Raw genomic sequence first — 12,095 nt, 5'->3', positions numbered from 1 at the left:
TGCACAGTGCTCAAAACCTTGCCTGGCACATAGTATCATATAAATGTGGGTAAAACCTGTGACCAAAGGAAAAATATTTTTTTGCATAATGAACCAAGGCAACAATATTCCTTTTCTGTGGCCATTTATAGTCTAGTAGTCACATATGTGTATCCTTGATTTAAAAAAAAAAAAGCTGTTTTGAGTGGCATTCTCTAAAACAGACTTCAGAGTACCAACCACTGTGCCACTGCCCACTTGCTGTGTGACCTTTGACCAGCCCTTCATCCCTAAAGTATTTTATTTGGTTCCTTCCAGGACGCTGTGAGGCCTCTCATAGGAGAGCACGGGCTCTAGGAAGTGGCATTTTTTTGCTGTTAGGATTCAAACCATGTCCTTGCTGCACCCTTCCCGAACTGAGAAGGCAATCCCTCCTCTTCTTTGATGTGAATGGCTTGCTTAAATCTTTATTTCAGTCCCCTGTGCTGAATCAACCACATAGGGGCTCAGATAAAGGCCAGTACTCTAAGGAGGGAAGTCATTGTGAGGCCCAGGGGGTGGATTCAGACCGCCCCACTGTGCGCTCTTCAGCCTCTCCATCACCACTTAGCTAAGTCTCCTGAAAGTCCTTTTACCTCAGCAGGTCTTCTGTCCCTTTGGATCATTCTGAAGTGTCACAATGTAACTCTGACAGCTGTCCACAGCCAGAGGGTCACATCCTACTGCTTCCCTCTTCAGAGGCAGTCCGAAAGTGTTCAGGACAAAGCCGCCTGTCCAGACTAGATGAGCCACCCCCCACCCCGCCCCCATTATCACTTGTAAATACTTCGGCAGTATAAAAGGGCTCATTAGCCAACGGGGCTTTCAACTCCAGTCTTTTTCTTAAGGACCCTTGGCAAAGCTGTTCTGACAGAGAGAAATGTAAAAATCTGGAGGACTCCTCGGCTTGAAGATCTGCAATGGCTTCGCTGTAATTCTTCCTCTCTCCTCCCACGGCACATTGTAGCACTTACCAGAGCTTTTAAACATGAATAATGAGGCGGTATTATGCAATATCAATCTCTTCCCCGACCACAAGCTCCTCAAGGGCAGGGGACCTGCCGTATTCATCTTTGTATCCCCTGCAACCAATTGGCACACATCTCAATCAACGTCTGTGGAATGGAAGCTGGCTGAATTTATACCTCGGGTCACGGTGTGGAGCTCAGACGGGTCTGGAGCTGAAGGCAAGTAGGAATCATTTATTTCTCGCTGCCTAACTCCGCACTGGCTTCCCAGCAGATCCAAGCCACTACAAAGGTTAAGGTGATTGTGTGGGTGCTTTTGTGGAAGATCTTTCTCCTTCCTTGTTCTTATAGAAAAGGAACATGAAGCCCCAGGTCCGCCGCGGTGTGGCTATCCAGGGCTAGAGAAAGCCAGTTAGAGGGATGTGTCTTAAGCCCAGCGGCAGAACCGCAAGAGATGCTAAGAGCGTTCTTATCAATAAGCATGGTCCTAAACAGCATCAGCTGTTTTCTTCCTTTGTCACAAGAGTGTATCTTTGACTTAACTTTAGTTTCTAAACAGAAATACAGAAAATCATCTTTGGAGACCTTGGCTTGTGTCCAAGCCGAGAACTCTGCTGACACTTTATTTTGCTGTAGCCTTATTACCAGACAACATCAGCGTTCATGTTTCCCTTTACAATTGAGGAAACTGAGGCCCAAGAAGTTTAACCAGAAAAGGTGTTGGAGATGGGCTGCGTTTAGATCCCCTCTCTCCACCACGGACTTCGCTCTCTGCACACGGCTGGGAGCGTGAGTTTGCGCGTGACTGGCCGTGCGCTTCGGTTTTCACGTGAAGTTTGCCCCGTGCCCAGTTTTCCCGATTTCACTTTTTGGAGATTAAAGTCTGGTTCTCCAAGGTCTCATCTCACTCAGCCATCTCCCTCCCTCGTCCCAAGGACAGACGGCCACTCCCCCACCCAGTTCGGAGTCCCAGCCAGGGTTAAGTCCGCGGGTTCCACGCCTGCCCTGCCGAGTCCCGCGCCGTGGGGCTGCCGGGCGCACCGGGAGCTCCCGCGGGATCGGGTGGCCCGCGCCTGGCCCCACCTCCCCTACCTGACGCCCGCGCGGCCAGCGGCTCCGCAGCCTCCGCCCACCGGCGCGCCTGCGCTGCCATTGGCTCCGCGGGCTGCCCGTCTCCTCCGCTCGGTCCCGGAGGCAGGTTTAGCGGGAGAAGCCGCAGTCCCGGAGGCTCGGGCGCAGCGCGGAGCGCCGATCGCGGCGGGCATGGCCCCGCGCGCGGGAGTCCATGTCAGCAGCCGAGCCCCGGCAGCCGTGAACTTGGCGACTTGCTCCTGCGGCCCGGCCGCTGTCATGTAGTCGCCGGCGGCGCTCCCCGCAGCTCGGGAGCCGCAGCGCGATCCAGACACAGCGGAGCTGCCTGGGCTTCTCCGGGAGGCGCCGAGCGCGCCGCCACCCCTCGGGCGGCACTTTGGGCCGAAGAGGGACATGGGGGAGAAAGTTTCCGAGGCGCCGGAGCCCGTGCCCCGGGGCTGCAGCGGCCTCGGCACCCGGACCCTAGGCTCGCCGGCGGCAGCCGTGTCCTCCGAGGGCGCTTCCTCAGCGGAGTCATCCTCTGGCTCGGAAACTCTGTCGGAGGAAGGGGAGCCCGGCCGCTTCTCCTGCAGGTCGCAGCCGCCGCGGCCGCCGGGCGGCGCCCTGGGATCCCGGCTGCCCGCCGCGTGGGCTCCCGCGCGCGTGGTGCTGGAGCGTGGAGTTCCTACCCTGCCGCTGCCGCCCCCCGGAGGAGCGGTACTGCCCGTACCCCGGGTCAGCAGCGCATCCCAAGAGGAGCAGGATGAAGAGGTGGGCTCAGTCTATCCTATCCCGCTCCCTCCAGGTTCCCACTGTAGGGACCCCTTAGATCCCGTTGCGTGTGCGCCGGTGTCTTGGAATGGGGAGGGAACTAAAGGTGCCACAGCCTGGGAGAGTGACGGTCGGGAGACTCTGTGGGTCCTTGACTTCTCGTGCTTGTCCTCGCACGCTTATCTACTTGGGCTACCCGACGGTGTGCTTTGGAAATGTCACTGAGATGATGGGTCCTCAGCGATTGGATGTGATCTGAAAGCTTGGCTTGAATCCACAACTCAGATTCCGACTCTTAGTCATGGGAATCGCTAAGCACTGAGGTCTTAGATGGAGCGGGAGACCCGGAGCGTTTGACGCTGGTGGGAGTAGTGGCTGTGGAATTGTATCTTGCAGTGTCAGAGATCAGAGAACGCTGGAGTCGCTGGAGGGTGGGTGGTTTGGTCTTTACACCTTTCATCCTGGGGAAGAGGAAGATTCTCCATGCTAAGCCCGCCCGCATGACCTATTGGTGTCCAGAGGAGCTCTGTCACCATACCAGATAGGATGTGCCTTATCTTGTTCAGAGGACTTTGTCCAGCCTCGTTTCTTCGAAGGCTGTGCGTCTAAAAACTGTGGGTTTTTGTGACCCACTAGGTTTGTTTGTTTGTTTCTTTCTTTCTTTCTTTCTCTCTTTCTTTCTCCCTCTTTCTTCCTTTCTTTCTCTTTCTTTTTTTCCCCTCTTACTTTGGAAGACTTGGAAAGGAAGATTCTCCAAGTCTTTGAGATTGTTTGCATTGGACATTTCTTGTGGGAGAAATCGTCTTGATCAGACAGGACCATAAATAAAACATGATCCTAGCATAGTCTCCGTGTGAAATTAATTCCACAGTGCCAGACTGGTATTTTCCTGTCTCTGTCGGGGGTTAGTGCTAGGAAACAATTGCCTTTGTCCCTAGAAGAAGTAAACAGAGCCTAGGGTCCTGGCTTTAGCCCCCTGGGTGTCCAGCCTGGAAATCTCAGGGCTGCATCGTGCACACAAGGCTAGCAGAGGCAAGTGACAGCCTAGTAAAGATGGAAGGAATCTTGGCTGATGGTTGGCCAAGTCTCTGGCCGTAGCCCTGACCCCTTTCTGAATGGCTGTGGGATTTCAGGGATCTCAGGCAGGCGTCTGGAGATTGGCTTTCCAGAACTCTTCGGCTCCTGAGTTGAGACCTGGGTGCGTTTCATTCCTCAGGAGTTCACTTCTGTAGTCAAAAATGGAGAATTTCAAGTTTAAGTGCATTCCCACACAAGTGCTGTTTCCGACCTGGAATTTTGGATAGCTCTAAGTTCCAGATTGAGTTTAGTCATAGTTCAGGAGTTTGCTGAACAACACACCCATCCTAGGAGATGGTGGAGAGTAGTGCTGTCTCCTGGGTGCATCTTTTGGTGGCTCTGGGTAAATGGCTGTCCTAATCTAATGATTCTGTATAGCTAACATGGCACACAAGAGGTCTTGAAGGTGTGGGGGATGGGAGTGGGTAACTTCTCATTCTTGATCCTGATTTATCACCTCAACCCTGGGTGACGGTGTCTTACTTTCTCCGAAGTGGATATAGTGAGATCTCATTTCCCAGGCAAGGCAGTGAAGGTTGGTTGATTGAAACATATTTTGTGCCTCCCAGTAGGATGGCCTAGTGATTTTGGACATTGTTTTTGGAAGTTGAAAATTGGATATAAACGGACAGGTCCACAATTTGTGGCAAGACCTAGCCTAACACAGGATGATGGAGTACAGTCTTGACTTGCCCTGGGAATTTTGAGGCAAAACTGAAGAAAGTCATGTGGCTCCCTGCCCCCTAGCAGCAGAAAATGTTAAAACTTAAAACTTGATGTGGGGGTGTGAAAGTTCACGGACACACACTGGCGCTGATGTGTTTACTGCATGGAGTTGTGGGATCGTGACTTTTGTGGAATTTCGGCTCTGAGGAATTAACAAAAACTCTTACCCACTTCCTTAGGAAAAGCATATACTTTAAATTGCCATGCCAGAAGGTTCAGAAACCAAAGACTGAAAACACCCTCTTTCGTGGAAATACCTGGGGTTGACTTCTGGTTCTGTCACATTGACGAAGTGTGCTCACAGGACGCTTGACTTCTGTTGGCCTCAAGTTTTCTCACCTCTTAAATGGGAGTAAGAGCGACAGCAGGAGAGACCTTTTGTACACACCTGTGCACATCATCTGATTTAATCCCAGCATGGTGGCTGATATTGAGTACCATGTAAATATCATCGAACATTAACCTTTACGCTTATTGCTTATAAAATATTGTGAAATTGAACCTCAAGGTTGGGCCGACTTGTTATTTCACTTTGAGAGAATCTGAGCTTTTGTTCCCGTTCTTAAAAGATTTATCATTTTTAAATAGCAGGTGCGCTTGTGCATTTATAATGGTGGTGGGTGCCCATGAGAGCAAGTGCTGTTGGAGTCCAGAGGGGGGTTGTCCAATCCCTGTGCTGGAGTGACGAGGAGCTGTGAGCCACCTGATGTGGGTGCTGGGTACTGAACTCTGGTCCTCCTTAAGAGCAGCGGCTGCTCTTAGCTGCCAAGGCCTTCCTCCTGCCCTCAGCTTATTCCCCCTCTACTGAAATAAGTTGGGGAGGGGTTCTTTCTCTTCATCTCAGGCCAAGCGCCTGGTGGTAGTTTTAGTTATACTATAGCAAGGGCCCAGACTAAAACACTAAAAGGCTTCAGAGCAACTTACAGTGTGGCAAGGCATTCATTTCTGTTTTAAACTGCTGTGTAGCCTGGGAGATTAATTCCCCCCACCCCCAAATTTTTTTTTAAAAATGCCAACTCACTGTATTTGTTTTTTAAATGCAAAGAAATTCTGGTTCCTGGCCTATTACTCCAGGGCATTTATTTATTTATTTATTTATTTATTTATTTATTTATTGTCTCGACAACCTTGTAAAAGCCCTTTTGAAGGTCACAGTGTTTATCTCGTAGTCTGTCTCACATGTAAACGTGAAGTCCTATACGATCCAGTCAGACCTGTGGACATTGGTGTCCTAAGAACTAGTTGACTGTTGGCATTGAGAGATTTCTAAAATTTTAATTTGCCTTTACTACCCTATGGTATGGGGATAAAATCTTCATTCTTTCATGCACTGGGCAAGCATTTAGCACTGAGCTACAAAACCAACCATTTTTATACTTAATATTAAAAACACGAGAGTCAGCGCTGATGGGTGACTTATTAAAACAAACTTTCCTCCGCATGTCTTATGTCTTGGGTGCAAGTCTGCAGATGTGGGGTTCTCCATGTTGAGGGATGATACTGAAGTTCTGATTAACATTGTCAGTTGGAGGATTTACCCCCGAGGTTTATGCAATTTGCCCTTTCGCCAACTCACCTAAGCCTATCAGAAAACATAGGTATTTACATTATGATTCATAACAGTAGCAGAATTAGTTATGAAGTAACAACGGAGATAACTTTATGGTTGGGGGGGCGGTCACCACAACATGGGGAACTGTATTAAGAGGTCACAGCACTAGGAGGGTGAGAGAGAACCAAAGCTTTCTGCCCTGTCTTTTCCCCACAGCACCTTAAGATCCCAGGGAGGTCACCATTTGGTAGCTGTTGGTGGATAAACCCAGACAGCAGGTTAACCTGGGACACCTAGCATGCCCCTCTAGCAAATGAATGGGAGCTTAGTGAAGAGATGTTCAATGAATTCACAAAGTAACATTGATTCTGAAGCTAGTGATGTGTTTGTTTGAAGGAGACTGTGCCCATTTCCTTTGTTGTGAAATAGGATGCACCAGTCTCTTGACCCGCTATCCTATGAAAACAAACAAACCAGCGGATGAAAACCTTGTGGCTCACGAGAGAGGTATTAGGGCTTTTTTTTTTTTAAATAAATGTGAACAAAGTCAAACTAGGCACCCCTGATATACTGTGTGCATTAGAATTGGAGACTTCCAGAGACACTCAGAATTCTCAGAGTGGCCTGAAGGAGCTTTGTAGTTAAAGGGCTTGCCAACTTACTGCGTGCTAGCTGGTTATTCTCTGCCGCACCAAGGGACTTACGTTACTGACAAAAGCTGAGAAACAGTGTCCCTTTACTAACTATAGGCACACTTAGGGGTTGTCTCTAAAGTGTTCTATTAAATGGTGTCTTACTGGGAGGGATGCCTCTAAACATCTTTTGAGGGTGTTTGTGTTTTGGGGTTCCCCACATAACAGCAATATAATGGATGGGTTTCTGTTTTTTTTTTTATTGCATACGAGAATAAATAGCAAAAGGAAGCCATGAATTCAGCCATGTCTTTTCATAGACTTTATATTTTATTAATCCCAGAAGCTACATAATTTGAAAAGAGAAGTGCATGAATCTTGGCATATTTATTATTTAGTCTACTTTTTGACTAGATACCTCAGTGTGAGTCATGAGATTAAAACAGCAGTCAGCCTAGCATGCATGCATGTATAATATATACATGTGCATATATATATGCAATGTGTGTATGTATGTATTGTATTATGGTATGTATGTGTGTATGTATTGTATGTATGTATATGTATGTATGCAATGTGTGTGTATGTATTGTATGTATGGTATGTATGTGTATGTATGTATGTATTGTATGTATGGTATGTATGTGTATGTATGTATGTATGTATGTATGTATATGTATGTATGAGGCATTATCACCCTGGACAGAGATGGGTTTGACATCTCGGAGCTTCTCATGTACTTAGGGAGCTAGACATAATCACACCGTGATTATTAATTAACTGGAGACCAAGGTGGCATCTGAGGCACAGGCTGTGAAGGGTTGTGTGATCTAATCCTGTAATTCCCGGAGCATGGGAGCTAAGGCTGGGAAAGGACGCTTGATCTGAAGCCTGGAAGACGAGCCGGAGTTAGATGGGGAAGGAGAAAGGGAAGAACAGGAGAGAGAGAGAGAGAGAGAGAGAGAGAGAGAGAGAGAGAGAGAGTGTGTGTGTGTGTGTGTGTGTGTGTGTGTGTGTGTGTTCTGTGGGCCTTTTGCTTGGCACAGAGGAAAGGGGAACAGGGAGCAGGTGACCAAAAGGTCAGACACAGCTGAGTAGGACAGGGCTCTGTGAACTTCATGCAGAGGGCACTGGGAACCATCGGAGAACCTGAGGCAAGGAAGTCTGACCCGCTGAGAATTGTATTCGAAGGAAGCCAGGCACCTCAAAGCCTGTGGGTTGGGAACTGTGGGTGTATCCTGTTCACACCTTCCCTGCCTTGGAACTGATAATCTGGACAAGTGTGGGTGAGATGGGGAAGGGAAGAGAGAGAAGACAGTTCAGGGACTCCAGGCCAATACACGTGAAGGTGGCAGGAGAAGAATGCAGATCCATTCCAGAGAACAGTAGGAGGCTGTTCGACGTGTTACCATCTTAGTGTTTTTGTTTTTGTTTTGTTTTTTGAGAGGAAAAACGTTGAGGTGAGGACCTTCCCTTCAAGTGGCCATTTCCATAGTAAGCGTAGGGACAGATTTACCTGGACAGAATCTGGTGTGGGGTGGTGGTGTACTCTGAGATCAGGCTCCTGTCGGCAGGAAGCATGGTGCCAGCACATTCTAGCTGAGTCTGGCTTGTGAGTGTGGATTTTCCTATTTGGGAAGGTGCAGCTTTTCCCTTTGTTCCCCTGGTGCTCCAGGACGCGGCAAGCATTTACACCTCGCTAATCTGTCAGAGCAGGTGAGCGTCTGTCCGGTTTACTCCGATTTAATGGATACAGTGTGTGAGTCCGTGCTCACAAATTCTGAGTGTTTGCCTGGAAAGGGCAGATGTTCATTTCCTTCACCCCTTCAGAGCGAGGAGGGAGCGTTTCCCTGCTCCTGGGTCAGGGTCCGATCCCGGTCCAGTCACCCAGAACAGATGACTTCATCTAGGTTATTAATACGGAGACCCTGTCCGTCCTGCAGAGGGTCATTGGAAGAATGCGGCGCCTCCATGTCCATACGGCAAGGTGCATGGCCTCTGTCAAACATGGCATAGGACATTTGCTTTATCGCCGAGGAGGATGGGGAAGGCTGGCTCTGGAAGCGTATTGTCACCGTCGCTATCCTGGAAAGGGATAAACAGAGACCCAAAGTTGCTCCCTGGTGGATTGTGCGGCTAGGACATTTTGATGGTAGACTGGCAGGAGCTTTCCTCTCATAGGTAGATATGTAACATGTATCACTATTAATTTCCCGGCCGGAACATTTTTACGAGACAGTAACAGCAAACTATGGCGCATGATTCGTTAGCCCTCCTCTGAAGACACCACCCCTCTTTTCTCTATGGAGCCGGTTCTTAGCCATCCGTTATTAATCAGTATCCTAAAGGGCTTGGTGGGTGTGTGAATTACCAGGTTCTTAGACATAGGGGTGACATCAGCTGTGTGGTGAGGCAGGAAAGATGACTCGAACTTCATCCCCCAAAGTGAAGGTCTGTGGTCTGGGAAGGGTGTTAGACGGAAGTCAGGTGATGCTTTGGGGTGAAGTAGTGAGAGCTGTAGTCTAGAGGCTACCCCAACTTCCCAGAGGAGAATGCAAATTACCCTCCCCCCAAACCTCCCTTCTGTCCCTTCGAGACAGTGCACACATTTTGAGCTTACAGTAACCCGGGAGCCGGTTGGGTCTATGTAAACGCTGCTGGGTCGGCTGTGCGCTCATTCCTCCCACCCCCACCCCCAACTGGGTGCCTCCCTTGCACTTGGTCAGGCTGATACCTGCCTAGTTTTGCATCACTGGCTTCAAAGGTTTCCACTGCCTTCTGCGTGTTTACCCGTGGCTTCGTGTCTGATAGCGTTATTTCAAGCTAAAGTATAGGAGGAAACACAAGATTAAACAGGGGACCTCTGTCCCCGTAGCTCTCGTTTGTCTGCCCATCTTTGTGCTCCTTTACCTGCCTTGGAATTCCTGGGAAGGAAGGCACAGCAGCTACCTGTACCTCCAGCGTCTGGAGAAAAAAAAATCGTTCTTCGAAGGTAGCAAAGTGTAGGTTCAGGACTGCGGTTAGCAGTCTCCACAGTGTTGCCACACAGAGTATAGAGCCTGCATGAAGCCCCTGGGGGCTGATGCAGCCACTCTCAGTGCTGGGCATCCCCGCTTATTTAATGAGTTGTATTCCTAACTGGACACGTGTCAGAGACAGCTTAGACATTTGTATCCCAGACCCGTAGTCTTCTGCTTGCCCATCAATTCTCTGCTCAGACACAGTCGATATAATTTTGATTATGGTACTTACTTCCACTGAACCTTTCAGCCCGAATGCTTTGTGATGGTATTGGGGGGTTGCAGGGGAGAAGGTGGGCGTGAGCGGAGGAAGATAGAGAGACCGGACACATTTGGCTCCTTTTCCTTACTGATTTCATAGGCTGCCATGTGGAAAATGAAATTTTAATTCTAGCGTTCGGAACTCTGTCATTTAACACTTTTCAGCACAGGGCAACCTCCCAAGTGAGCCCAATTTGATGTGGGTGGATGCGTCTGTGTTATCTAACTCCTGTCAGATGTGGATCCTCGGGCCTTGGCCTTACAACTCAGTTTCCTCTCAACCTGTCGGAAGTCAAGTATGTCATTCTTTCCTGGGTGGGGATTTTGTGTGTTTCTGGGTTTGTCTCAAAAGTATCATCACACCTTGAGTTGAGTTAGAATTGGTGCTGCCAATCTTGTGTTGCTTGGTTTTCCTGACTTATATTCTGAGAAGCCATGCATTTAAAATTGTAGCCATCTAATGGCCGCGGCCGAGCTCCCCTCACTAGCGAAGTGGCCTGCAGCTACAGTAAAAGCCCTTCTGTATGTAAAGGTTGACTACCAAGTCTCACTAGTTCTTGTGGATCGCTTGGCCCATAGAGACACACACCCCGTTAACTCAGAGCATCCGCCTTTCCCCTCACGCAGCGTTAACTCGATTGGCTTCATTGAAATGATCTGAACTCTCACCCAGGTTTCCAGTTTTAAAAAGTAGTGCTTGAGCTTCTCCCCGGAGTTTCTTCAGAGAGCTCGGCAGCCTCAGACGCTGATCTGGAGAAAGCAGTGCCGTGAGCAAAGAGAACGTTGTGTGCCTCAGATGAGCCAAGTACTTGGTAGAAGAACGCAAGGAGACGTCCACTTTCATGTCAATATGGTCCTTATCTGACTAGTAAGTTTTAAAGCACCTTGTTACGTTAGAGAAGGAACGATGTGCTGCACAAAGGTGAAATCGAGTCACCTGTCGCCTGTCGGAAGCCTGTCTTCTCTTTGCACTAAGTCCCAGGACTTTGAATTATTTATCTACTGTTTGAAAAAATACCCATGCTAACGGCATTTAAGATGCGTTTCTTGGAAATTCTTGTTTGTAGGTTTGTTTTCTTTCAGTAGGAATCGGCTAACTCACCCTCCCCCAAGCTGTCCCTTTCCTTTATTAACTACTGAGGAGATAGTCCCCAAGGTGCTTTTAAGACCTTTTTTTAGGGTGAGCTTTACTCCATTGTGATGCGTTGCTCTTGGCCATGATGCAATTCTGTGTGTAGAGGACAAGAGAGCCACCAGGAATGACAACTTTAGCTCCTTGGTTTCTTTAATAAAACGTCCTCGTCCTCCACAGTTGGGTTTCACACATTTCCCTTTTTGACATTGAAAATTAGTTTTTAGGAGGGACTCAGCTTAGATGTGAGCATCGGGAAGGTAAGAGTTAATCAGAGTGAGCTGGCTGTGGGGAGTTTCACCAGTAGGGGAATGGAGCCAGCCCTTCATGAGTTACCCCACTTGGAGCAGAGCTGGCTCAGGTTGTCAGTCCATTAGCAACTGCTCTGCCGTTACTTGCAATGGAAGTTGCAATATCCATACTGTCTTCTGTTTTATTTATTTCTGCTGTCTTCTATTGGCATTATATGGGTATTTCTCTGGTGGATTTGCAGCAGCACAAGACCTGCATGAGATGAAGCCAGTGAAATTTCCCTGTATTCCAGGAGGCCCCTGGGCCCCAGAAGCTCCATCACTGACTGAGAAGCTATTGACAGTTGACAGCCATTGGGGGGTGGGAAAATGGTTTTTCTGGGGGGGGGGGACACTGTTATGTTGCCGTGTTCCATGAATGGCCCCGATCTCGTATGCATTATGGGTACCATTAATTGGGCTCTGTGGGACTTAAATAAAAGCATGGGGGTGGGAGGCAGATGTGTTTGGGGGAGAGTCTGAAGGACTTGGAGTTGGAAACTGTGAGGATCTAGAGTGGGAAACGGGGCATGAATATTATCAAAAGGCATTGTTTCCGTGTGTAAAATTCTCAATG

General features: G+C 48.7%; 1 protein-coding gene and 1 long non-coding RNA gene across 13 annotated transcripts in view; one reads left to right on the top strand and one right to left on the bottom strand.

Moving 5' to 3' along the window:
* Positions 1 to 708: 708 nt before the first annotated feature.
* The window catches only part of Mast4 (microtubule associated serine/threonine kinase family member 4), a 591,901-nt gene continuing 580,514 nt past the window's right edge, over positions 709 to 12,095 (top strand). For 6 of the 12 annotated variants that reach the window (XM_063281109.1, XM_063281106.1, XM_063281108.1 and 3 more), the window contains exon 1: positions 2,286 to 2,828. In XM_063281109.1, coding sequence (XP_063137179.1) covers positions 2,472 to 2,828 — 357 coding nt within the window. In that variant the 5' untranslated portion in view covers positions 2,286 to 2,471. Of the gene's footprint in view, positions 1,206 to 2,166; positions 2,829 to 12,095 lie in introns of those variants that run through there. The other 6 variants (XM_063281115.1, XM_063281105.1, XM_063281113.1 and 3 more) reach the window with 5 other exon arrangements.
* On the bottom strand, positions 8,528 to 11,231 carry LOC120101077 (uncharacterized). Its single transcript, XR_005501458.2, has 5 exons — positions 10,766 to 11,231; positions 10,068 to 10,197; positions 9,550 to 9,638; positions 9,187 to 9,275; positions 8,528 to 8,900 (listed from the first exon to the last, which is right to left on the bottom strand). It is a non-coding gene; the product is annotated as an uncharacterized LOC120101077 (long non-coding RNA).

Source organism: Rattus norvegicus, chromosome 2 (genome assembly GCF_036323735.1).
Source record: "Rattus norvegicus strain BN/NHsdMcwi chromosome 2, GRCr8, whole genome shotgun sequence".
Classification (NCBI taxonomy): Eukaryota; Metazoa; Chordata; class Mammalia; order Rodentia; family Muridae; genus Rattus; species Rattus norvegicus.
This window is presented reverse-complemented; position numbering and strand designations above follow the sequence as displayed.